Below are 26,318 nucleotides of genomic sequence, written 5' to 3' on the forward strand. Positions count from 1 at the left end.
TTTTTGTCCAGAACATAAAAAGAAGATACAGAAGAACACTAAGGTCCAAAATGTTTCAGTTTTGCGTGACCCCTTTAAAGAGTCAAGGTGAATGTTAAAGCAAATAATCTTTGTCATCTTGGAACTTCAGATTTTAAAGGTTATTTGTGGGAAAAAATTCCCTGACAAACTAAATATCGTGTGGAAAATGTTGCATGTTTTGTATCAGCTACGTTTTATGGGCAGCCTTTCGTCACATTTTGTTTGTCATTGGTCTAGAATGATGTCACCTGCATCGAAACCCCGCCCCTCATCCCTCACATAGCGCGCTGTCTCATGCACAAGAACAGTACACAGAGCGCACATTGCATTGCGCCGGCGTACACATTGTTATTGTGTTAATTGTGTACATCTGTGAGGACAAGCGCTCTAAGCAGTATGAGGAAAAATGCCTGAATGTCATATATCGATGGACATCACTGGATTTGTAAAGTCTAACCCGCTCATTAAGGCAGACCACAGTTAACTGCAACTATGTAAATGTCTCGCGCACTGGATCGGAATAGTCGCGCGGAGAAACACAAGGATCTCATTTATCACAAAACATGACGATACAGCGGACGTACAGCTTATAACGTAAGTCATTTTTTCTCCTCGGTTTATTTTTTAGGCCTTAATAATATGCAATCATGTATCTGTGTGTTTCCAGCAATAAATGGTAGCCTACTTAATGACTACTTAATATTTTGTTTCAACAAAATGTCGCCCAATGAGAAAGTGCGAGTTTTACTGCAGCTATTATTCATATTTAAAACATTAATGATAATAAAAATATTCCCTAGCTCACGTTTTAGATCTGGTGTATAAGGAAACCCATCAGAAATCTACGTAAAACGTTCTAACTGTAATGCATATGCATTTTAAATGTAATAAGCATAATTTATTTTAACATTCAAACTGAAATGGTAGTGGAACTAAGGTCAAATGGCGAAGAGACACTGGACTACAATGAAAGCGCATTTGAATTTGCGTGACAGCCTCAACGTGGCCTAACAAGTGACTGTCAATACAGTTGCAAATCTGTGAGGGACGTTCTTCCCTTTCAGTGACTGTAGGCCTGGATAATATTGTGCTTTTAATATAGATAGATAGATAGATAGATTTCTTTTGGTGAAACATCTATGTAAGCGTTTGCTCAGACGTCGCATTAAGCGCGTTTTTGCTTGTGCAGTTGTACAAACGTCTGAAACAAAGGCTCCTAATTAGTTCTGTGATTCCGCTTTCCAGTGAGAGAAACTGGAAATTCAGAGGCAATGAACGTAATGACATGTGACGATGCGCGAAATCATTCAAGTGGATTTCACCTTCTTATCCTGTTAGCCTTCCCACAATTTTTTATAATGGTTTAAAACAATGCAGTCATTTCATTAGGCAAAGAGTTGAGCAGCCACATGTGTCTGTCGCAGACTGTTGATTTGAATTTAAAACATTTAAACAAATGGTCTACGCCTGCCTATACATTAAAGATAGATGCTTATTACACATGCTTATTACGTGAATATGTGAGGTAAATAAATCTTGAAATGCTTGTGTGGGCTATCTGGCCTTAACAAATAATATAAAATGTTAATGTTTTGACAAATATTATTCTTATTAGGCATTGATTGTGGGAGCAATCATTCTAGTTGATCAATTCAAGTGACATTTAATTTGTTACAATAATTCTTGCACTGACACTTTCTTCACAGTATTTTGTAGGTTACTGCTTTACTGATAAATGACCAGCAGATGAATATTTTAAATGACTTGATGGTTAGTAACATTTCTTCTTTAAGTATTAAAGACTATGTGCTTTAATTCACCATAATATAGCTCTTAATGTTAAATATATAAAAAAAATTACTTCCTCATTATTAGATCTGTGTTGCATCCCTGTCGCAGACAATTGTATAAAGTGTGGGGACAAAATCAGCCATGACCGTTATGAGCTTTCATTCTTTCTTTTAATTTTTTCTGTCTTTTAGTGATGTATCAGAGTGCATGTTTGTTTTCATGGTCCAGTTACCATTTTGCTGCAACATTACTGTATTTACACAACAGCACACTGTTCTTTTTGGTGATATAACTGAAACCTGATCATGTTTTTAGTTGTTTTTTTGTGCTCAGCTGGTACCTGAGCTCATCAGTGCTGATGCTGTACATCTCTGACACAAGCACATGCTGATGCCCAAGCGTGTGCTGCTGTTTCAATGCTGTATGTGATTCATTGGAAAAAACACATTACACACGTGGTTTCTGTGTGAAACACTGCTGATAAGGTGTTTAGTGTGTGAGTTACAGTGATTGAAGTGATGTTGACTTGCAATATGACAAATCTGGGTCAATGTAACCACCCCCCTTCACTACCACAGGCTACAAAAGGCAAGACTGAAAATAGCAAAGAGGATGAGGATACCATCACCAGGCTCTGTGCGTGAATGTATGCATGTGGAAATAAGAGCATGGTGTGATGGCTCTGTCCCGGGGTCTGTGTGTGGGTGTGTGGGCGGATGGGGGGGTGGTGTTGTGTTGGGATATATGTCTGAAATGCTGTTGTGCATGTCCCCCTCCTCCACGAGGTCAATGGATGATCCAGCCATGTCACATCCTGTAACTGTTCTCTCTGAGCTGCTTTATATTCTCTTTTACACATACACACACATTTTTTCATCCGTCTCTTGGTTCTTTTTTGTTTTTACCATTCTGTACTTTATTCTTAAAGGAATATAAATGAAAATTCTGTCATTAATTACTCATTCTCTTTTCATTCCAAATCCAAATGACTTACTTTCTTTTGTGGATCACAAAGAGAAGCCTTTTTTCCACTATATTTTTATGTAGTGACAATGATGAGGGACTGAAGCTTCTAAAGGGTTATAAAGGATGCAGATGCATTATAAAAGTGGTCAATATAACTTGTACACATTCCAAGTCATTATCCAGTCTCCATTTATTGTAATACCACTGAAAATACCAACACAAATGCTCTCCTTTTGTGTTCCGCTGAAGAAAGAATGGCATACAGGTTTGGAGGATGAATAATAGCTAGATGTTCATTTTTTACTGATCTATTCCTTTAACCTTCTCTTGGTGTTTTCATTGACATTTCATAATGTCTAATATGAACGTTTTAAACTGTCATTATTTAGAATAATGAGCTGATCCTCTGTGCTCTGTGGAGGGGTGATTAGTGCAGCCATCAGATTATATCTTTATTATTAGAAGAATAATAGCATTCCATTTACATTTCATTAAATGTTTGTATGAATAACAGATGTTCTCGAAATATACTCTGAAGATGCGCGTCTTAATAATCCCCTGCAAAACAATGACTTTTTATAAACCGTCAAGAAGACTAGGATGACATATTACAGGACAGTCGTGATAACCAAGAATACAGCATGCAGATTATCATCAAATTATGACATCACTACAAAGCTGCATCCTAATTTAAATAGTTCTTTAATAGTTTGCTTGCATGCTTGTAAGGATTATTTTATGCTTTCGATAAATGGGAACCCCTGGAATTTGTTAAGAAGGGTACTGGGTCAGAAAGATTTTTCTGTTATTTTAGGATTTCTCCTACTGACAAGTCTGTGACATCTGTGACCCTTGTGCTGTTCATTATTGTTTCACAGTGTTTAATATCTAGTAAGGTTGTGAATGACTAACAGAAGACTTTCTTCTGTACTTAACTCATCACAATTGTTGATGTAATTCCTTGTGCTGTAACTAATATTAACTGTATGTGCAATACTGTGTCTTCTATGTCCATATTTAAAAAATTACACAATGAAGTACCATGATTTATGAACACTGATATTAATTTCTTTTTTCTTTTTGCATCCTAACCACACAGCTTCGCTCAGCCCCAGATGCCTCCGCTCCCTCTTGACGAGCGCATAGTGGTTATTCAGTGCCCCAAAAGTTTGGCCTTGCGCGTGGCCTCCCCACCAACCACTTCACAGTCTTCCTCACACCGCCCAGCCACTCACAACAAGCCCCCACCCCACTTACCACAACCCCAACCCCCACCACCCCATTTCCATCCAGGTTCCAACTACCTGTCTCTGGAATGCAAGCACAGACTATCATCCCATGTTCAGAGAGATAAAGGAGAAACAGGTGCTCCCTTTGAGGGTAGCAGCCGCAATGCTAGCCATTGTCACAGCAATGGGATAGTAACTTTAGGTCCCAGACCTCACAAGCACACGCATACCATTGACATTAGAGTGTCTTTGGACAAAGGTGTAAGAGGAGAATCTTACATAGACAAAAGCCGCAACAGTAGTCTTACCCGAAGTGGAAGCATCAAAGGGAACAGAACTAAACGGGTGTCACTGCACTTGGATCCAGGGCGAGGTGAAAGGAAATGCAAAGGAAAGTCTTCTGAATTAGGGGAGAAGCACCACCAGAACCATAATCCGAGTCAAAACCGGACTCAGCACAGTGGCCATCATCCGAACCAACTCACAGTCTCTCCTGGAGGGATCTTGGAATTTGTACCAGCGCAGAGACAGCAGTCAAAATCCAAGCCAACAAGAGAGAGAGACCTGTCATTAGAGTCTTGCTCTGCAACTGCCAGCCACCCATTGCACAGTGATAGGGACGTATCATCTGTAGGAAACAAAGAAAACTCCAAACTGGGACCCGGCCACCAACTGCCCCACACCCACAGCCTATCCCGTCACCACAGTTCAGCCCCATTACCCCATGCTGCCATCCTAAACCCACACTGCCCTGCTGTACCACCCTCGCTCCCTCCCCGAGGCCCTTCCTCCTTCCAGCACATCAGTCAACCCCGTCCCTCATGCACTAGAGAACATCGGCCCCAAATTCTTCACGCTTTGCCCCTCTCCCCTACTTCCTCCCAAGGAGGCTTCCCCAGTCCTGACCACACATGTACGATTGACTTTTCCCACCCTTGTGGCTGTTGGAGGTTAGTTCGTTGTAGAAGAGGTAGAGGTCACTCGGCTGGCTGCCACGGTCATAGTACAAGCCCATCCTCTTCGTTTTCCCACGGCCCAGGAACAAGTGCTGCCAACGGAGGTGGCGGAACCATGGGATTGAAGACTTTAGGAGGTTGTCTGTCAACTGCTTCCACCACCAACACCTCCTCTTCCAACAGCACTGTCTCGGACTGTCGCACAGGGCTGCTCAGACCTTTGGGTTGTGCATCCTGTTCTGGAGAAGCTGGAGCTTTTGAGAGCCCTGCTGCTTTCCGTAAGAAGCTGGTTGGAGGTTGTTTACCCTGTACTCCCCTTTCCTCATCTGCACCTCTTCGAGCACTCCATAGTTGTGTCAGTGGGTGCAATCCCAAAGCAAGCCAAACTGGAAGCTCCACGTGCAGTTACTGCAGTAGTGACCCCATTGTAGTGACCTTTAACCCGCACAGAGGGAATCCTCCCAACATGGGGCGTAATATGGGTGCACATACCATGGGAGGATACCAGCCTGATGATGACGATTACAGTGTACGCACAATCTGGCCGGAGGAGCTAGCAAAAAAGATGACTCGCTCTAAAACCCAACCTATCCATCACAATGCAGGTATTGGAATGGGCTCAGGGAGGACCTGCATGGGCCACAACCAGAAAAGTGGCAATGGTGGCAATCCTTTAATCCTGGACTGTCGGAACCTTATGGAGTTCACTCGTTCCCAGCTGACAGATCAGGCAGGACGGCGGAGGCTCCAGCAAGGCAAGATGGCAGTTTTGGACTTTATCGGGTCAGGGAATAGCGGAGACCAGGGTAGAGATTCCCTCAAGCGGCTTTGGAACAAAGGAGCAGATGCTTGCAAGGTGGATGGCAACGGGTTCGATGACGAAGTGCTTCCACAATCCCCATCCCTCCGCTCTCCATCTCCAGATTCCCCTCCATCATTCTCACCCCCACCATCTGCTCCTAGCACGCTTATTAAGCCCAAACCCAAACAGCGAGAGAGGGAGGGTGGACACACCTTACCCTCGGCCCAGTCACTCCACCTGGTCCTCAACTCACTCAACAGAGAACAAGATGAGGAAAATGGACGAGGTAAAGATGCTAATGTGCAAGTACACAGCAGGTTGAGTGACATTTTTATAATGTCTTGTTTTTGATTGACAATTCAGAAAGATGAACATAATCTCTCCCACATTGCCAGTCCCACTTGAATGTACTGATCTTAATTTCATTTTCTCATCTGCCATTAGGCTGTATGCCTTTCTGCACTGATAGTATTCAAATTAAAATTATAGTTCAGTTAATCTGTGAGATGTGTAATCCTCGTTAGCCTAGCTTCAAAAGATTGCCAGAGTTACATTACCGATGATGCGCTAGTAATGTAACTCAAATTCAAATTTTTCTCCTTAAACACTTTCTACCTTTTAGTTATTTTTCTTAAAACTCAGACTGCTTTATCCTCTGCTTTATTTCTTATTGAAACTCGTTGAGTTTTGTTAGAGAACTAAAGGATAAAAGCCATTCTGTGTGGGGGTGGGAGTGATGGAACTTCAAACAGGAAAGATAAGGAGGAAGGATTAAAATTATTTATAAATATTTGATTTTCTTACATAAAGCCTTGATGACATCATACTCTGACAGCATTTGAACCCATATCATTTTTAATTGACTAAAAAGTGTCCTATACCAGCATACCTCTCTTAGATGGTCACATAGAGTGAAGTATTTAAACAAAAGAAAACAAAAGTAATCTCTTTTTTTTTTCTTTTTTTTTGCCAGTGCATCTTTCCCTCCCTCTTTCCTCATCCCTCCCAGCTTCACTATCTGAGGAGAGTGTCATGACCCCAGATGTGGAGAATGCTGTGATCAGCCCCATCCTCCCTTTCCTTTTTCTTGGCAATGAGAGAGATGCACAGGATTTGGATCTACTGCTTCGTCTCAACATTGGTTTTGTGGTCAATGTCACAACCCATCTTCCCCTCTACCACCTGGACACAGGCTTGGTGCGTTACAAAAGGCTACCTGCCACTGACAACAGCAAGCAGAACCTGCAACAATATTTTGAAGAGGTTTTTGAGTTTATTGGTAAGAGAAATTGTCAACGCTTTTGTAGTTTAAACATTTACACACCCCATGTCATTTCTTAACAAGTGCAGTTCCCTGTCAAAAATGTGGCTGGGACATATAAAAGAGTTTGTCCCTTTTCTTTTTTAAACAGCTAATAGCCTTATAGGCAATAACCTTTAGTGGTAAACCACTGACATGCTAGTCAGTTGCAGGTGGAATTCTCATTCGAGAGAGCATCTGATTGGACAACAATTTGCGTAGTGCAGGATGAGTCATCATAATTTTTGGTTTGTTTTTCTAGAAATTATTTTTTTAGCTTTACAGCTACTAGACATTGACTAAAAGTCAAAATGTCTAGTTTAGATTTTTATGGGATATTTAAAATCATCTTCTTTCCATGGTATTTCTGATACTTTCCATTTAAATTGCACATCAGAACTGGAGGCATGTGACCAATTTTTGATGTGTGCCACACCTTTTTTTGTTTCAGAGGAAGCTCACCAGTGTGGACGGGGTGTTCTTGTGCACTGCCAAGCAGGTGTGTCCCGCTCAGCTACTATAGTCATTGCTTACCTGATGAAGCACACCCTCATGACCATGACTGATGCCTATAAGTATGTGCGCAGCCGGCGGCCAATAGTCTCCCCCAACCTCAACTTCATGGGCCAGCTGTTAGAGTTTGAGAGAGACCTCAACTCTGGGGTAACACCTCGCATCCTCACCCCAAAACTGAGTGGCTTGGAAACACAAGTTTAAAAGGGCGGTGCAAGAAAGAAGATTGTGAGAAAATGAGAGGAGAAAAGGAGATAAATAGAAGAGGGAATTGATGGACAGAAATGGATGGATAAAAAAACAAGGGTAAGAATAAAGCCGTTTAACGATAACAAACAGTTGAGGATTTGAAGAGAGATGACAGAAATAACTAGAAGATGAAAGCAGTCCGAAAGAAATAGATGAAATAGTATATTTTAATTGAAGTATCTCCACGCTTTCTGTTTCATATAAATAGCACTTATTTGACAGTTGGCAAATGAATGTTTGTGCTACCCACCCTGATACTCTGTTAATTATGTGCCAAGTTTTAATTCAAAGAATAAGTCAGTTCACTTAAATTATTACCATATTACTATTATCAAACTTGGTTAAATACAAACGCTGTATAAAAGTATTTGGGGGGAAACAAATGCAATCAAAGAAGACTCTGGCTGCCAGGCACAGAAAAAGATCCGATGTGTTTAGACTCTCAGAACTGTGACATGCATCACATTCAAGACCTAAGAGATGTAGCAAACTTCAAACTCCTTTTCCACTGTGCACAGAACTTTTCTAGACAGATTATTTTTGATTAGGGAGTTCATTTGAAGGCACTTTTTGGGTTACTTTGCGTTAGCTGCCAACTATTTATAAATTAGTCCACTGACATGAAGATTCATTTTGCCTTTGAAATTTTTTCGATACTGCTAATTTTGTTACTTGATTTTACATCTTGCATTCTTTATCTTAGTGTCTTTGTGTGGGAGGTGTGCAATAGTGTTGATGCGGAAGTGAAACTGATTTAAGTTATTTTCACTTGGACACTGTTTCTCTAATGGACTTTTTTTTGCATGGGACATGAAGCAGCCATTCTGATGGCAGATCTAATCCAAAAATCATATATTTATTTTTTATTTCTTGCTTATGATATTTAACAGATGGCAATTTGTATAAAGTAATGTGTAATTTAAAAAAAAGTGTTAGAAGGAAAAGTGGATAATAGACTATAAAATAGGTTTTTTTATTCAACTCACTATTTATTTTACTTTGGGCAGGCAGCAATGGCTTAAAATTACTCCAATTATTTTTTTTATTATTGTGCTTTCTGTATGTTTTTTTTTTTTTTTTTTTGAGCTGCAGGTGCTGATAAGATATTGAGGAGAAACATCTTGTGGAATTGACCTTTACATTTTTAATAAGGAATATGTACACTGTTTATTGCTGTGCGAAATTACTGTGACTGGAGCAGATCAACATGAATCTCACTCTTTAATATGAGTTAATTTTGCAATTCAAAATTGCACACAAAGGTGACAAGTAGATATTTATAGTTTATGCAAAATTAGCAGGAAAGTTCCAAGGTCATGCAGGTGTAGCTAAAACATGAAGTGTTTTCCATCATTTGCTTTTCTGTCATATTCAGTTCATTGCATAAGAAAAATGAACACCCTTTCAGCTTTAAAGCCTGCCCTATTTTTAAACAGCCTGCCTAATTTGACCATGATCAGATTTTAGTGCTCTCAGGACTGTAGGCAAACAATCTGGTTTTGTATTATGTACCATAAAGGAAACTAGATCCCCGTCCTCCATTTAAATTCTTCCTTCTTTTATTTTTTTTTTTTCTCTATGCCCTCTAAGAGACTATGTATTTTTATGGGAATACATTCTGTGAAAAAGACTTGGTTCACTCACTTCACTGTGAAACATTCTTCTTCCTGCATATTGTCAAGTTCTCAGCCTTGGTCCTTGAAGCCGCCTCTCATCAGTCTTGACAAGCGAGGAGTTTGTCTGCTGTCTCTGAGCTCTTTTCTGCCTCACTGAGCCACTGGGCCTTCACACACCACTGCTGTGTCTCCTTTAATCTGCCCTGCCCAACAGCGCGTGACATAGTATACAATTTTGCATTTCAAAAACCCCCTGCAGTAAAGACATGTAAAGGTGTTTTCTTATGGGTACAAGACCTCAGAAATGCCCCCATGTTTTAACATCTGTCTGATTGATCTAAGTCCAGACCAGTTCAGTGCCATTGCTGTGTTGTTTTAGGGTCAGCAGCTGCTTGTATTTATCATACAGTGACACATTGACTGTTTCTTTCTGTCTCTCGCTGCTGACAGTGTTTTTGTCTGACTCTGTAGCTTGATTGTGCCCTGAGGAAACGATTAGGTAAGCAACACCTATTAAACTGGTCTCAGTGAGGTGACAGAGTGCCGAGAAATCAGACAAATCTTAATCTAAAAAAAGCAGGATTGGGCAAAATTGGGAATTCAAGAATTGGCCTCCTTTCAGTTCATGAGTTTGAATTTGATTTGAATTGACCACATGCCACAGCGTATTGAACTGAAATGACATGATGAGGAATTCAAAGAAATTCAACACACACTTGCATGCCCTCATGACTAGAATCCATGAAACATCCCACACAATACTGTACACGGTACAGTTCAATACTAATTCCTTCAATTGAAATTAGAATCACAATCCTCCTTTTTGCTACATCAATTCAAATTCAGGAATTGAATTGGAATTTAAAAGGCATTCTCAGTTCTGTTATCAATGCCACGAAACCCTGCTAAACATGGATGCTTCTGATTAGCATTTAGACTAACAAAATGTATTTTTAAAACTTGAATTAAGATCCCGTTGGCATCTGACACAAAGTACAATTTTCTTCCATAATTTCTTTAAATCCATCATTTACCATTTCATTAAAACTGCCAGTTGCCACCACGTCTGCATGAGAAAATGTGTAAAGTGTGTTTTACAAGAAAATAAATGCCTGGGATGCCTTTTGGTACAATAACCGTCTTCCGAGTCAATGTAGCACCTATCAATGGAAAGAAATGGAAGCACTTGGTAGTTTTGTAATTGTTTGGATTTTTTTTTTTTTCTGTTATATATCTGTTTGCTGCACAAAAGTGTGTAGATCTGAGAAGTCAGTCTTTGTGTTTTCTGTGTGCTAGGCATGTTGAGACAGTAATGTGGGTGAAACTTTCCGACCATTTTATCAAGAATCCCAACCTCAGGCCTGTTAAATGTCCATTGGCACAGCTCAAGCTTCTCTGTAAGCTCGCATCGGTCAATGCCATGAGCCACTGTTGTATGCCTTCTTTACCCTGGATTTGCTCTTCCAGACATTGGGGAAAATGTACCTCTTTGTTCATTCAATCATACCTCTCACTGTAGAAAAAAAATATGGCGTAAGCCTACCAAAAACACCTGGTAACACTGACTGAATATCGCTGGACATCGCAGAGTATCTCATTGTATGAAAGCTGAATTTGTTTATAAAATGTGTGCAAAGCACTGAAACTGGATACTATATATGACCAGTATTTCCTGTGTTGAATAATCTTATATATACAGTATATGGTTTGCACATAGAAATGAACTAAATGTAAAGTTTTGTGTAGAATTTGTAAATTTGTGAATTGATTCTTTCTGTGACTTTATTCATGTATGTTAATGCTTGTTCTTTTTTTTTAATTATTGTTATTATTATCTAATTTTTTTGTGCCAAATACTGAAATGAAGGTTGGCATCTTAATATTGACATAAAAGAAGTGCCCTCTAGGACAGAACATGTTTGAACTGCTCAGTTATGAGTGTTCTACCTTGTTCCCCAGGCGATATGTTGTTGTCATACTCTATTACTGTAACTTTACACTTTACCTGCTGATTTTCTTACCCACTAACCTGCTAAAAATTGCTCATTGAAATGTTATATTTCCATATGATGATTTGTTTTCTATTATCATGGTGATTTTTTTTCAGTGATTCTTTGGGTAGAGATTTATAGCGATCCCTCAAGGGTTGTACTTTGATGTACTTTGAATGCATGTTCTACTCCAAACTGACCTTCCAGTCTTCTCTCCCCTTCCTACTGACTCAGCCGTTCTCCCCGTGACAATTCAGTGCCCACGCTGCTTCAGAGAGAAGACGGACACGGCAGCCTGTGTTGGTTTGACCATATACTTGTGCGTACTTTGGTTTATCACTGACAAATGATGGGGCTTCATCCTATTTCCTGTTTAAAACTTTACTGTGAGAGACTGTGATACTGTTGTGAAGCAAAAAATGATTAAAAGTGTTAGGCTGATCCTTGCCGGTAATGACTATGAGAATAAAGTACCTCTTAAAAAAAAAGGAAAGAAAAAAAAGATTGTCTTGTCATACAGTTGTTCATCAATACGATGTTCTCGCAAAGCTAAGGTGATTTGTTGAAATAATTTTTTTTTACAAATTGACAATGGTGTTTTATTTCATATGGCCTGTGACACAAAATGGATATTGGTAGCCTATCTAGAACAGTCTAGCACTCTCATAAGCCCACCCAAACCAGGACCAGTTCATTCAGAACCAGGAATGCTGGTTTGGAAATTATTGGTTGTTACAGTATAGTCAATGAGCTGTCAGATTACCATTGACAAATCAGCAGGGCAGCCCAAAAGTTACATAACGTTAGCTGCTGTTTTGCGACTGCGCTATGATTAAGCTCCCTGAGGGCTTGGATCCATAGTCAGAATGGTCTAAAACAGGACACCTATCATATCAAAGTGAACCCTAGGGGCAGCTCTCTCCAGTCTTGGTTCCCATTAGCTTTCCTTGCTGTGGCCTAATCTCCTCAGTGTCAGTGAGAAAAGCTGGAGGAAGAATGCCTCCTGTGACCGACTACTTCCAGGCCACTTCAGCATTAAATCAGAATGATAGAACAAAGCTAAAATGGTAAAGTGCCTGAGAGGGATGAGTAGAGAAACTGGGGCAAAGGCTTTTTGTGTGTGGAATCGTGTGCACGTGTGAGAGGCAAGCAATAGAATGCACAAGGCAACACTGCTGATCCATGTCCCCAAAATCCCTCCGTAATATTGGTAAAACTTGATGACTCAATAATGCTGCCTGGTCTTGAGGGCATGACTGTTATGTGATAAGTGCATTTAAATTTACCAGAAGTTTTTTATTCTAATTAGAAATGGATAACACCTTTCTTCTGTTTTTTAATTTAATTGTCTGGCATTCCAATAGAGCAGATAATTGAAATCATTGTGCCCTAGAAATGATGAAAAGCAAGAAACACCCCTGCCACCACATCATTTGGAGTGTTATTCTGAATAACAGCATGACTGTGATTACTTGTCACCATGTGACTATTTCCGAATCTCAGCCATGATGATAATTAGACCAACAACAAACGTTCGTGCATAGATAAGATCCCTAAAGTTGCAAAAAGTAAAGTCTCAAACCCAAAGAGATATTCTTTATTAAAGTTAAGACTCGTCCACGTCCTCTTTAAACGCCTCGTTTAAACACGCCCCCAAATGTTTATGTCACTGTGTGGGAAAATTTGCTTAACACCGCCCAAATGTTCACGCAAAAAAAGAAGGCATAACTTTTATTTTTGCTGTAGTATTGTTGCTGCCACCATGCCGTGGAGACGCTGTGTGTTTCCTTGTGAAAGCAAAAACTACTTTGTTTGGCCTTCCAAAAGAGGACACAACTAGAAATCATTGGTTAGGTTGTATTTATCACAATGTTCCAGAACAGGTAAACCAAATATTTGTGTGTGTGCATGCATTTTATGTAGGACTGTTTTCTGAACCTGGGCAAGTAGCCTACAATACCGTCTGTTCTGACTCACTGCCTGTATGTTTTCATATTTAAAAAATTCTCAACGCAAGTTTTATAAAAGTTTTTTCAAAATTCAAATGCAAGTTTTGAGCAGTGTAGAGTAAGTTAGCACTTGTTGTTTGTTGTTTCTTCGAAAAAAAATGCAGACAAGGTTTTATGTTTACACTGCGCAATGCAATGTGTAAAAAGATAGTATAAGTCATTATAATCAGTAATTATGTTCCAACTGGATGCTCAAATGGCTAATTTATAATGGGTTTTAATATTTTTGTCTCAGCGCTCCGGGACAAACGGCATCACAGTATGGGAAGGGGCGTAACATTTCCATCACACGCTTGAGGCATTCGGCCAATCACAATGCACTGGATAGCTGGCAAATCAGCGTACACCTCGCTTTTCAGACCGATGAGCTTTGTTAAAATTGACGTATTTCAGAAAGGCCAGGCATAGAGGAGAAACATTAATGTACAGTACGTGGATAATAATGTGTTTTTTGAACCTTAAACCGCAAAAACATTTTGTTACACCAAATACACAAAATAATGTTCTGTTTTAGCAATGTCATATGACCCCTTTAATCGAGTTTTTAATAATTATGTATTTTACATAATTACATATTCTTTGCATTGCCAAAATAGCTTAATTATTGTCATATAATGATAACTTTTTATAGCAGCATTAATTCTCTGTGTTTTGAGGCACATTTCACAAACTCTCTGGAGTCATCAAACGTTGCCCAGCAACACTTATTCTTTAGATGTAAAGGAAGCATTACTGGCAAACAAGTGAACACTTTGTGAGCTCAGCAGTGCTGTTGAAATTGACATAATATCTCAATCTCTGCTGTATACAAATATCGGAAGACTTGTGGGTATAAAACAAGGATTATGCAAAAAGGCTTTAGATGTAATATATGTAGGTGTGGCTTGTGTGCCTCCTCAAATCATCCGTGCCATGCAAATGTTCTTATTTAGTACCTGCACCTGTGAAGAGATTGAGAGGCAACCCTGCTTTATGGTTTAATTTCAACAGTGTACTGACTGAACCAGGACATAATGTTTTCACAAGAAAAGGTCAATTTAATATTGGCACATTCTTGGAAAACACCACAATCAGCATGAAAAAACACTGGGGACCTCTGGGGACTTGTGAAGAAAGAATGGGGACTGCATGGAGAGAAAATTCTAGATAAGTGTCAGGCTTTGCAAAAACCATCAGAGCAACTGAACATCTAATTTTAAGGTATTGTGAATGATTTCTTTATGGTATAACAGAAGAATTTCTAAGATATATTATTATTTGCGAGATATTTCAGTTATTTCAGAGTGTTTTTCATGTCAGTTCATCTAAAAAGCTGAAGATGTTTTTAGATATTTGCCATTTTTAAAATGTAGTTAATTTGTTCTTATTATTTATGCATTTAATGATTGAATACATTTATCAGGCACTGGTACTGTCTGAAAAAAAAATGAAATACTATGAAATCCTGAAATGTTGCAGGAAACCGTTTTCTCTGTAGAAATATTTTCCTGTTGGGGAAAACAAAAATGAGCGAATATTTTTTGCATCCCAGATTTATGTGATATGGTTGCTCGAGGGAAAATAAATGAAAAGGACACTTAAAGTACATGACGTAAATATCATGGGTGGTAAGACGCTGTGGACGTTGCCTGGTCAGGTGCACATAATGAGTCTCATGAGGCCAAACCATGGAGACGAAATTCTTCAGAGACTTCTTCCTAGAGGCAGAAGCCCTAGTATTTCCCTCTGAAAAAAAACAGCTTGGCCTCATCTGTAATTCACAGAAATTTGATGGAATGTATCAAATATCAATTTCATTGTTTCGTAATATATTGTTCCTCTCAATGTCTTTCATTCTCTTCCAGTCCATGGCACGCTCAAGATGCAATGGAAAGATCCTATGTCTGTGTCTCTTGCCTTGTGTGATGGTAAGTCACCTGTTGGTGTACATCATGGTGTCCATATTTGTAGCCGTCTCCAACTCCCCTCCCTTACCGCAGCTGCCGCGCCATTTCATTGCCACCGGAGCCTCCACAAACTCGGGAGCTCTTGCATCCCATCCAGTTCAGCCCTTCTGGAAACTCGAACTAGAGGACGGGGCACTGTGGAACCGCCTCCAGCACATTTGGGACAGAGAGCACAACCCTATATTGAGAGGCAATGGAACGAGGTCCAAAGGTCAAAGCCATGATACAATACATCTGCAAGAGACGGGTAAAACTGGTGCCTGTAAACAAGACTCAGCTTGGGCATCTCACATGCCTGACTTTAACACCCTTCCTGATCAAATGAAGGATTTTGTTCTGTCCATGCACTGCAGGCATTATGCTATTCTTGTGGACCCACCCAACCTGTGTTCTGGGCAAGAGTCTTCAACCCCGTTCCTTCTGATGGCAATCAAATCGCAAGTCGGGAACTTCGAAAACAGGCAGGCCATCCGAGAGACGTGGGGAAGGAGCGGCTGGATCCAAGGGGACAGTGGAGGAAGAAGATGGTTAGTACGCACTGTCTTCTTGCTTGCAAGGCAGGACACAGAGACAGGGCCTCATCCAGACCTGAGCGCCCTGTTGAAGTTGGAGAGCAGCACCCATAAGGACATCCTCCTTTGGGACTTCAAAGACACTTTTTACAACCTCACCCTGAAGGATGTCCTTTTCTGGGACTGGCTTTCAAAGCATTGCTCTCATGTCCACTTCATTTTCAAGGGAGATGATGATGTGTTTGTCAGGACTAAGGCTCTACTGGACTACTTCAACAATGTTGGAGTACAAAAGGTGCATGGAAATAAAATGAAAGAACGGGAAGATTTGGTTGTGGGGGATGTCATTGCCAATGCCTGGCCCAATCGGCAACCTGATACTAAATATTACATACCTGAAAGCTTCTATAAAGGACCCTATCCGGCCTATGCAGGAGGCGGAGGGGTGGTTTACGCTGGTACTTTGGCTTTACGTCTACAGGAGGTGTCTCGATGGGTCAGCTTGTTTCCTATAGACGATGTTTACTTAGGAATGTGCCTTCACAGGCTCGGGGTGTCCCCCACTCATCATTCAGGTTTTCTTACCTTCGACCTTCCAGAGGACCTGAGGCAGAAGCCATGTGCGTATCATAATGTTCTCCTAGTCCATAAACGCACCCCGCAAGAAATGTTAACCCTGTGGAAGGAACTACAGGTTCCTCCTCAGGAGTGCTAGTGTACAATCATTTACATTTAGTGTAAATGATGCCCTGGGGACCTGGACTTCAAAGTTATTTTCATATTTACCGCAAGGTATTTTCATGCCTGTTGGGCATGTTCATTTGCATACAAGGCCCTAATTTTTCTGTGATGTTGGGCTGTGCCCAGAGTTATGTGTGCAGTGGTTATTATAAGGAGATCAAATTGGAATGGCAATAGACAAGATACAATTAGCATACAACATGGTTTACTTCGTAAGACGGGGTTTTTGGTAGAATGGTTCTTGATCTATGGGAATAAGCATGTGAAAGAATATCTGGTGGACAATTATAGAGTATCATGTTGTTGTAGTTGTTATTATTTTACAGGATTTAGAAGTTTGTGGCCCAAACTTAAGGGGTTTTGTCATAAGAGAGTGAATCAAAAAACATAATTCAACATTGTATTAAAAAAAAATCTATGCTATAGGTTCAAAAACAAAAGCTTTACTATTCTATGTGAAGCATTTCAGAGAGTTTGTAGAACTTCCTGTTTTTGGACTGTTATTTTACACTTTGTATATGCATTTCTGCTCTGTTCAGTGTCAGATATGTGTAATTTTCTCTCATTAGCGTAAGATTTCCTGATGTGGGAACAGCTGGAAAGAATGATTCAAGAGTATCTGGACTCCATCTTGGTGTATAAGTGCTTCTCAGCAAAATGATGAAACCCCACAGACATTGGTAACTGGTTTAGGCCTTGTGGGCCTAATTATAACCAGGTGTTGTTGGTGGCATAATCTGAATTACAACAACAAAACATTATTATGGGAAATAATGAATGACAATAACGAACAATGGATGATTTATTTGATCATTTATCATACAATTGATTTACACAACTTATTATTTTATTATTCATTTATCTGTTTCATGAGATTTAATGGTAATTGCAGTTTTATGAACTCAGAGCTTTATTGTTTGTTTCACTTATTTTAATGTATTCATTTTCATACCTTTTAGTGTGTTTAATATAAATAATCACTTACATTAACAAAAATTTTACTGTTGTCCTCCAAATTTATATTAGAAATAATCATGCCAAATGAAGCTTGTATTTTCTTAATTATGTTATGTACAGTCAGATTTTGCAATTAAATCTGTTAATCACTATTACTTCAGCTGTTGGTGTTTATAATTTCCCCAAAGCAAACAATTATCGGGTTGTTTATATCTTAATATATAATAATTACTACGCTTACAGTGGTTATATTGTTTAAATTTCAAAATGAATTGTACAAGGCCTACTCTGCTAAACTTAAGAGCAGCCCTTAGCAACCTTGTAAAACAAATGTAAAAAAGTTAACAAGTTTTTAGTTTTCACATCTCCTTTGGAACATATGTGGTTTTCAGAGGAGGGCTGTATTTTTGGTTTGTATCTTTCTACGGAGTAACTTCTCACTTCAACTTGCTCACTAGGAGTGTGAGGCACTATTTTCTGTACAGTTATTTATTGCCATTTAAGAAAAATAATCGTGAAAAGAAAAGTCCTATACAACAAGTCTAAACTGAACTGAAAATGTTTCTCTCTTCAGGTTCGTGCATCTAATGTTTACAAATGAAAGTAATTACTTTCCAGGTAAGTTTTTAGAAATATTTTACAATGACAATATAAAAGCCAGTTATTTATTACCACATTTATTACGGCATAGTGTGAGTTTTATCAAAACTGCATAGATATTAACGACCTCCAAATTAGTAGGTGGCGCTACAACTCCATCTTTTCTCCATTTAACCCGGAAGTTGTCAGTGCAGCGTCCATCACACGCTTGTCTTGTTGCGGTAGTGCTAGTTGTGTTTGTTTAGTATGTAAGTTAGTTCCCAAATAATGACTAATTAATATACGTATATTATACGTTAGCTTTGAGATCATGGTGTGTTTGTACTGTTGATATTATGTAAATATTTACCGGTTCGCCGGGTTATCATCAACTGAAGTGCAGCAGAGAGCAGTAAAACACATTTAGTCCGCGAACAGACCCGGTATGGGTTCATCAAAGAAACACAAAGAGAAGGAGAAGGACCGGGACCGCGAGCACAAGAAACACCGTCACAAGGATCGAGACAAGGACAAGGACCGCGAGCGAGAGAAGAGAAAGAGATCCCGCTCCAGAGAGAGGAGCAGCCGGGGAGCAGAGAGAGACCGGAGCGGTAAAACAGAGAGGAGCAATGCGGAGCCGAGAGTCAAGAGAGAGAAGCGTGATCCTGCTTTCGAGGACAACTGCGGTCAGTCACCCTGTCCACAAACTTCAGTAGTTACTAGATCTTTGATGACATGCTGTTCTGCACCACTGTCATCAAAATATACTTTAGAAATATTGGGCGAAGGAGATCTTCTCCTTGTCCTACTTGAAAGAATCTCTATGGCTTTGATAGAAGTCTTTGACTTGGATGGTGCTCATGTTTGTCAACATCCTGTTTTGCAGAACCAGGTCCCAAATCTGCCAGTGGTGATGCTTCACTCAGCATTGAAGAGACCAAGTAAGTTTTGTAATGCTATTTTTAATAAAAGGGGAAAATGTAATACATTTAAATATATGTATATTTTGCTTAACGTTATTTCACTTTGTTTTGCAGTAAACTGAGGGCCAAGCTAGGTTTGAAACCCCTTGATCTCAATGAAAGCAAGAAAGGTAAGAATCTGATAATCATACATCTGAGTGCTATTTTATACACTACCATTCAAAAGTTTGAACTTTTATTCAGTACTTCTAAAGGATCATGTGGCAATGAAGACTAATGGCTGCTGAAAATTCAGTTTTAAGTCACAAGAATAAATTGTGTTTTAAAACGGTGTTCCTGTGGCTCAGTAGTAGAGCATTGCGTTAACAGCGCAAACGGTTGTGGGTTTAATTCCCAGGGAACACACATACTGATAAGGGGAAAAAAAATGTATTGCCTGAATGCACTTTAAGTCACTTTGGATAAAAAAGCGTCTGATAAATGTTAAAATATATTCAAATTGAAAGCAATTATTGGAAACCGTTATAATATTTCTGCTTTACTATATTTTTGCTCAAATAAATGCAGCCTTGTAAGCATATGAAACGGCTTTCAAAAACATTAAAATGATCATTCTGACCCCAAACGTTTGAATGTTAGTGTACACATTTAATTGCTTTGAATGCAACATCTTATTTGATGTTTTTTTCCCTTAAATCTATGATTGTTTGATATCTCAGAGACTGGGACCAAGGAGGAGCCCCTCCTGGCCGAGGCCATCAATCCTGTCCATATCAGACAACAGGCTGAGATGAGAGAGAAACTGGCTGCTCTTAAAGAGAAGCGTCTGCTCAATCAGAAACTGGGGTAGGAAGTTTTTGCCACCTGCAAAAGATAACAGAACTTCTACTATTACAGTTCCATGTTAGTCAAACTAAATCAAAGATTAAATCTTACTAATATCTGCCTTCTTTTGCATCTTCAGGAAGGTGAAGGTGCTTGGAGATGAGGAACCATGGCTGGACGACACAGCTGCCTGGGTGGAGAGGAGTCGCAAACTAGCCAAAGAAAAGGAGATGGCGGAGAAGAGGGTGAGGATAGAGAGAAGAGACGACTAAATAACTGCCCTTATGTTTTGCTTGGCCTTTAGCTGTCTTTTAAATTTGTTTTCTGTGCAATTCCTTTCTCAACAGGCCAAGCTCCTAGAGGAGATGGATGAAGAGTTTGGTGTGACTAGTCTGGTCGAGCAAGAGTTTGCACAGGAAAAAAGGGTGTGTGACCTTACTGACACTTTCTTGTTCCCCTCTTCCTCAGTCACAATTATTTTAATATTAAAAAAATTAAATAATTATATTACAATATGCAGGGTTGGAAAGATTACTTTTGGAAATGTAATCGATTACAGATTATAAATTACCCTATATAAAATGTAGTGTAAAAAGTAGTAAGTCTAATAAGTAGTGTAACTATTTCAATTACTTTATAAAAGTAATGTAACTGATTACATTTGATTACTTTAGTAAATTTCTAGCGAGTGTTTTCAACTTTTCAATATTTTGAGCCATTTAAACTGGGCAGGGTTAAACTTACAGAAGCACTCAACACTGATTACTGTCAGACTTTCAAAATCCTTCGTCACCTGAATTAAGGTTATAATTAATTTAATATTAAAGCACAACTAACCCAAAACCAGACTTTAGCACCTCTTTTTACTTTGAGATTGTTCTGTGGTTAAATACAGGTTTAAAATCATAACAAGAAATATATACCGTATATGATACTGTTTTTCATATATTGCACCAGGAAACACTGGCATCTAACAATGCCTTGGAGGAAAACAGTTCATCCTAAAAAAATAAAGCATACACACAAACTGTAATAGGAAATTAAACAGTTATTAAATAAGCATGTGTCCTCTTTTGTTTCCACTTAACTCCTGAAACATTGGTGTCAGATATTTTAGAGCAGTAATTTGGGATAAAAATTAATTCAATCTGAATGTCTGGTAAAATATTCCAATTTAACCTCCTTTGCAATCATTAACGTTTCCATAAGTAACTAATTTAATTACACACTTTTTTTCTCATTAACTATAAATGATTGCAGTTACATTTTTGTTTCGTTTTCATTACATGAAACTAATTACTCCCTGACAATATTTAAATATTATACATAATAATTATCGATAATTAAAATTAAGTTATTTTTCTTTGGTTACTCACAAATTGTAATTTCTCACAAATAACACATTTTACAGATTGCCGTAACTAGAAAGGTTTATTAATTGTAAAAAAAAAAAAAAAAAAAAAAAAAAAAAAAAAGGTATAAATGTACATGACTTTTCCATGTCTAGAAATTGCACATATAAAATGTGACTCTTTCATACACAGGTTTTCCAAGACTGCAGGAAACCTTGTTCTGAAAGAAAATGACAGTTGTTGGGGGGGGGGGGTGAAGTAAAATAAGAAATATAACAGTTTTTGCTCATTTTAATATTTATTTAGAATTATTTTAAGTTATCTGTATGTCCCCTTCAAAGTTTACTGAGATAGTCTATTTGGCCCTGGTCCCTTACTTAAGTATCACTGCTTTAATCCACAGAAAAATGAATTAAAAATCATGTAACCGTTGTTGGTAGAAACGTTTCTCCTTTTAATGTGTTTCTTAGTAATGTGTTATATTACTATCATAGTACAGCAATATCCACTTACATGTTGATTTGATTAATTGGTTTTTACTAACCAGGACGCATACAGCTCACGTGATCTCAAAGGGCTGAAGGTTCAACACAAGATGGACTCTTTCAGAGAGGGGGAAACAGTTATCTTAACTATAGAAGACAAAGGTGAGGTAACACAATGATTCTGAATATAGATAAATGCACTGTTGCTTTAGATGAACAAGCATCTACTAAATCACTGACACCACCTACACACACTCTCATGGGCACACTCAAAGTTTCTCCACGTGGGTGATTTTCACAGGCGTTCTGGAGGAGGAGGAGGACGTGCTGGTAAATGTGGGTCTGGTGGACAAAGAGAAAGCAGAGAAAAATGTGGAACTAAAGAAGAAGAAGCCAGATTATAAACCTTATGAAGAAGAGGAGAGTGTGGATGACATGGTCACTGTAAGATTGCATCCCAAATTCTCCAAATGCATTTAAGCCTCACATGGCTAAAAACACCACTGCTATTAACCAATTAAAAGCCTGCTTTGTGATGTCGTCGTCTTCCTTGCACAATATTATTTTAATTCTTTCCAGTTCAAGCCGAAGTCTGTGCTGTCAAAGTACGATGAGGAGATCGAGGGAGAGAAGAAGAAGAGTTTCAGGCTGAGTGCCGGAGGTTTTGTGGGAGGTGAGAGAGAGCGGGAGCTGCAGACCATCAGAGAGAATCTGCGCAATCAGGCCCAGTCTCTGGACATGCCTGCTCTCTCCCTCGCCAACGAATACTACACGCCACAGGAGATGGTGAGAACAATGTGTTGATGTGCACTTGGTTTCAAGTTTAATTTCATTCTTGACTAACATTCATTTTTTGGTCATGCGTGGCACTAGGTGGGCTTTAAGAAGACCAAATGCAAAGTCAAGAAAATCAGGAAGAAAGAGAAAATTCTCAAGGCTCATGACCTCTTGGTGGATGAAATTCGAAGCACAGATTTCGGCTCCAGGTAAAGCCTTCACACATTTGCGGTTAAATACTCCAGCGACACCAGTTACTTCAACCCAAAACTGGTTCTGGCACTCAGGTCTCGAGGTCGAGGTAGAAAGCAAGCAGATGAGGAGCAGAGGGCAGAGCTTGGAGATGTTTCTGTGGAAGCCAGCAGCAAGGCCAGTGATGTCCTCCAGCAGTCAGATGACATTAGAATGGCCGACATGGACATTAGTGATGACGGTAAGAGAGAACTTTTTCATATGTCTGAAGTTTCTCTTTTTTTTTTTTTTTTTTTTTTTTTTTTTTTTTTTTTTAAGGCTTTTGTTCTTCCCTTTGAAATTCAAATGAATTGCATCACTATTCTCTGCACTCACATGCTTTCTCCTCGTCTCTCTCAGAGGACTTCACTCCTCCAGCTCCTACTGTATTAGAAGAAGATGAAGCTGAGCAGGAGCTCCAGAAACAGCTTGAGAAACAGAGGAAACTCAGACAAAAACAGATGCTCAAAGACTCAGGAGAAAAGGTTTGCACTTTTCATTCCTGAAGCGTTGCTTTGGCAATGCAGAATTTTATATTTTATTTATATTTCTACATATTTAAACATATACACAAGTCAAAAGTTTGAAATATTTTTACCATTTAAAATAACTGTTTTCTATTTGAATATGTTTTAAAATGTAATTTATTCCTGTTATTTTTCAAAGCTGAATGTTTATCATCATTACACCAGTCATATTATCATTCAGAAATGCTAAAAAAAATGTAGTATTATCATAAGTATGTTGAAAACAGATTTTTTTTCAGGTTTCTTTGATTAATAGAAAGTTCAGAAGAACAGCATCTATCTGAAACCGAAATCCTTTGTAACATTATACGTGTCCTTATCTTCACTTTTGATCAATTTAATTTAATAACCCCCTCCCCACAAAAAAATACAACAACATTAGATTGACCAATGATATTTATTTCATATAAAAGCTAATCTTTGGGTTATTCTATTCATCAAAAAATCCTGAAAAATATACTCTGCTGTTTTAAATTTTGATGATAATAATAAAAAACTTTTCTTTAACAGCAAATCAGCATATTATAATGATTTCCAAAGGATTGTAATTTTAACATGCATCAATCCTATGTTCCATAATACTTTTTGAATTATTAGCAATATTGTTTATACGGCGGTTTCTTTTGTGTCTTTGCTTGTATTGTTGTTTTCAGGTGGCTCAGCACATTAATCAACTTGTGAAGACGGGAGATGATGACAATGACCCAGACAAAAGGAACAACATTGTGTTTAATGCCACCTCTGAATTCTGCCGCACTCTTGGAGACATCCCCACATACGGGCTGTCAGGCAACCGAGAGGACCAAGACGATATGATGGTACCAACCTTCCCAACCCTTTTCTCACCTAAGATCTATTGTTTCACTTGCTGGTATGAAATGTGTCTGTTTTTGTTTGGGTCGTACAGGACTTTGAGAAGGACGATGAGAAAGAAGGAGCCGGACAGTCAGACTCTGATATGGATGACAACGTGGGCTGGAGCACCGTCAACCTGGATGAGGAGAAAAACCAGGCCGATGTGAGTCTTCCGCTCACCCCACAGACAGCAATTCAATTGGACTGTGAAACTTTTACTTCAGTGTGATTTTTCCGCTTACTGTTCTAGTTCTCAGTAACCTCCACGACTATTCTGGATGAGGAGCCCATTGTGAACTCCGGTCTCGCTGCCGCTCTACTTCTGTGCAAAAACAAAGGTGAGATGTCAACCGAAGCTGATTTTGAACTGAATAGAATGAGCAATAATGTCTAATTTATTTCAGAAACATTCACTTAACTCTTTCAGGACTGCTGGACACACAGATGCTGAAGGTGGCTCGTGTTAAAACCCCAAAAGGAGCTCTGCCAAATGATAACTACGCCATCGAAGACAAGATGTAAGTAGCTGTAGCAAAACCTTCTCCAGTGGCTGTCTTTTTTATTTTTTTTATCTAAGATGTTCACATTTACTGTTCTTTCCATCGCAGGAATATTGATGACAAGTACAGCAGGAGGGAGGAGTACAGAGGCTTCACTCAGGATTTCAAAGACAAGGATAACTACAAGCCAGACATCAAAATCGAATACGTTGACGAATCTGGTCGCAAGCTCACTCCTAAAGAGGTCCGTGCACATGTGGTTGTCGCTACACTAGATAGCTTCCTCCTTCTGAAATGCAGTCATTTGTTGTCCTCCAGGCTTTCAGACAGCTGTCCCATCGTTTCCATGGGAAGGGCTCTGGCAAGATGAAAACGGAGCGGAGGATGAAAAAGCTTGAGGAAGAGGCGGTATGTTTTTTTTTTTGTTTTTTTTTTTAAGATCGCCAAGCATATTAAATCACGAAGCACCATTATCTGACACATTAAAATCATGAAGTCTTAACTCACAGGTCTAAGTATGGTCGTAAGTCATGTGACTTTTTGCATGTTTGATTTCCTGTAGCTGCTGAAGAAGATGAGCAGCAGTGACACTCCTCTGGGCACCGTTGCTCTTCTGCAGGAAAAGCAGAAGTCCCAGAAAACTCCTTATATTGTGCTAAGTGGAAGCGGGAAGAGCATGAATGCGTAAGTATTTGTTCACGATTCCCATTCCAGCTATAATTCTCAATCTTCATTCTGTTTGTTAATTGTCTTATCTTCTTTTCATAGGAATACTATTACAAAATAAATCTGAATACTGGAACCAAACAACAGGTCTTTCACACACAATCTGCTCATTTTAGCTTTCTTTTAAATGAATAAAGTCACAACTAGTTGTGTATATATATATACAAACATTGTTTTGTGTGTAAATTTATACCCTTGATTTGAATTTTTGATTCATACAATTTTCTGTAGAGCACCATGTTCTTTGGGCCCCCCTCCCCCCATTAAAAACTGTTGCATTGAAGCAGGTCTAATATTTATGTATTACAAGCATTTGGGTTTGTTTTGTAGGAGTTGTTAGTACTTATTACACATGACAAAAGGAATATGCTTAAAATATGTAACTTATTAGACATTAGGTACATTCAGGAGTTCTTTAGCTGGCATTTGCACCACTGTTTTTGGCCCTACCAGTACTGTAAGTACCAATATCACAATGGTATTAGATGCTGCATTGCCATTTAACCATTTAACAATGAGTTTTACTCAATTGATACTAGTGAGTTTTAGACAGTGGACTACACAGAGAATTTGCTGTCCAACAGAAAAACAAGCTTCAAACCTTTTCTGATTCTTTTTGACCCTGCAGGTGCTGATTCTCTCATTGTGTCCACTAGAAAAGAACTTTAATTGTCTATCTAAAAAGGCGTTCAACGGTGTCATTTCAACATGACGAAACACATTTGACCTGCACTATGTAGAATTAAAACACTTTTTATGGAAAATGATGAGTAAAGTCTTAATCTCATGTGAGTGCACACCATTCAGATGACGCTCCGTAAGAACACAACTTTAAAACTTTATTAGATTAGCATGAAACTACTATGTACTATTAGTTGGTATATTAATAATATACCATGTAATAAAATTGAAACCAGATGTAACGGGAACAATTAAGAG

At 38.9% G+C, this 26,318-nt stretch overlaps 3 protein-coding genes across 5 annotated transcripts; all 3 read left to right on the top strand.

The window, feature by feature from the left end:
* Nucleotides 1–316: 316 nt before the first annotated feature.
* Nucleotides 317–11,474, top strand: si:dkey-175m17.7 (uncharacterized). 3 transcript variants are annotated; one of them, XM_059526483.1, is made up of 5 exons: nucleotides 317–615; nucleotides 2,391–2,448; nucleotides 3,878–6,051; nucleotides 6,739–7,044; nucleotides 7,517–11,474. In XM_059526483.1, the coding sequence occupies exons 3-5, from the start codon at nucleotides 3,894–3,896 to the stop codon at nucleotides 7,780–7,782; spliced, it is 2,730 nt and encodes a 909-aa protein (XP_059382466.1). In that variant the 5' UTR covers nucleotides 317–615; nucleotides 2,391–2,448; nucleotides 3,878–3,893; the 3' UTR covers nucleotides 7,783–11,474. The 3 variants fall into 3 exon arrangements, with proteins under 3 accessions (XP_059382466.1, XP_059382467.1, XP_059382468.1); XM_059526485.1 differs by lacking the exon at nucleotides 317–615 and adding an exon at nucleotides 675–2,297; XM_059526484.1 differs by lacking the exon at nucleotides 2,391–2,448.
* A 2,782-nt stretch (nucleotides 11,475–14,256) lies between these two features.
* si:dkey-175m17.6 (N-acetyllactosaminide beta-1,3-N-acetylglucosaminyltransferase 2) lies at nucleotides 14,257–17,614 on the top strand. Its single transcript, XM_059525613.1, has 2 exons — nucleotides 14,257–14,643; nucleotides 15,288–17,614. The coding sequence occupies exon 2, from the start codon at nucleotides 15,291–15,293 to the stop codon at nucleotides 16,614–16,616; it is 1,326 nt and encodes a 441-aa protein (XP_059381596.1). The 5' UTR covers nucleotides 14,257–14,643; nucleotides 15,288–15,290; the 3' UTR covers nucleotides 16,617–17,614.
* Nucleotides 17,615–18,492: 878 nt separating this feature from the next.
* On the top strand, nucleotides 18,493–25,547 carry sart1 (spliceosome associated factor 1, recruiter of U4/U6.U5 tri-snRNP). The gene is made up of 20 exons (XM_059526486.1): nucleotides 18,493–18,864; nucleotides 19,065–19,119; nucleotides 19,216–19,271; nucleotides 19,821–19,947; nucleotides 20,066–20,171; nucleotides 20,274–20,351; nucleotides 21,826–21,925; nucleotides 22,065–22,207; nucleotides 22,343–22,549; nucleotides 22,637–22,749; nucleotides 22,828–22,973; nucleotides 23,132–23,256; nucleotides 23,952–24,116; nucleotides 24,206–24,316; nucleotides 24,404–24,491; nucleotides 24,581–24,671; nucleotides 24,762–24,897; nucleotides 24,972–25,061; nucleotides 25,216–25,337; nucleotides 25,422–25,547. Exons 1-20 carry the CDS (start codon nucleotides 18,624–18,626, stop codon nucleotides 25,438–25,440), a joined length of 2,319 nt encoding a protein of 772 aa, XP_059382469.1. The 5' UTR covers nucleotides 18,493–18,623; the 3' UTR covers nucleotides 25,441–25,547.
* The last annotated feature ends 771 nt before the right edge of the window (nucleotides 25,548–26,318 follow it).

The sequence above is a fragment of the Carassius carassius genome, chromosome 36 (assembly GCF_963082965.1).
Source record: "Carassius carassius chromosome 36, fCarCar2.1, whole genome shotgun sequence".
Classification (NCBI taxonomy): Eukaryota; Metazoa; Chordata; class Actinopteri; order Cypriniformes; family Cyprinidae; genus Carassius; species Carassius carassius.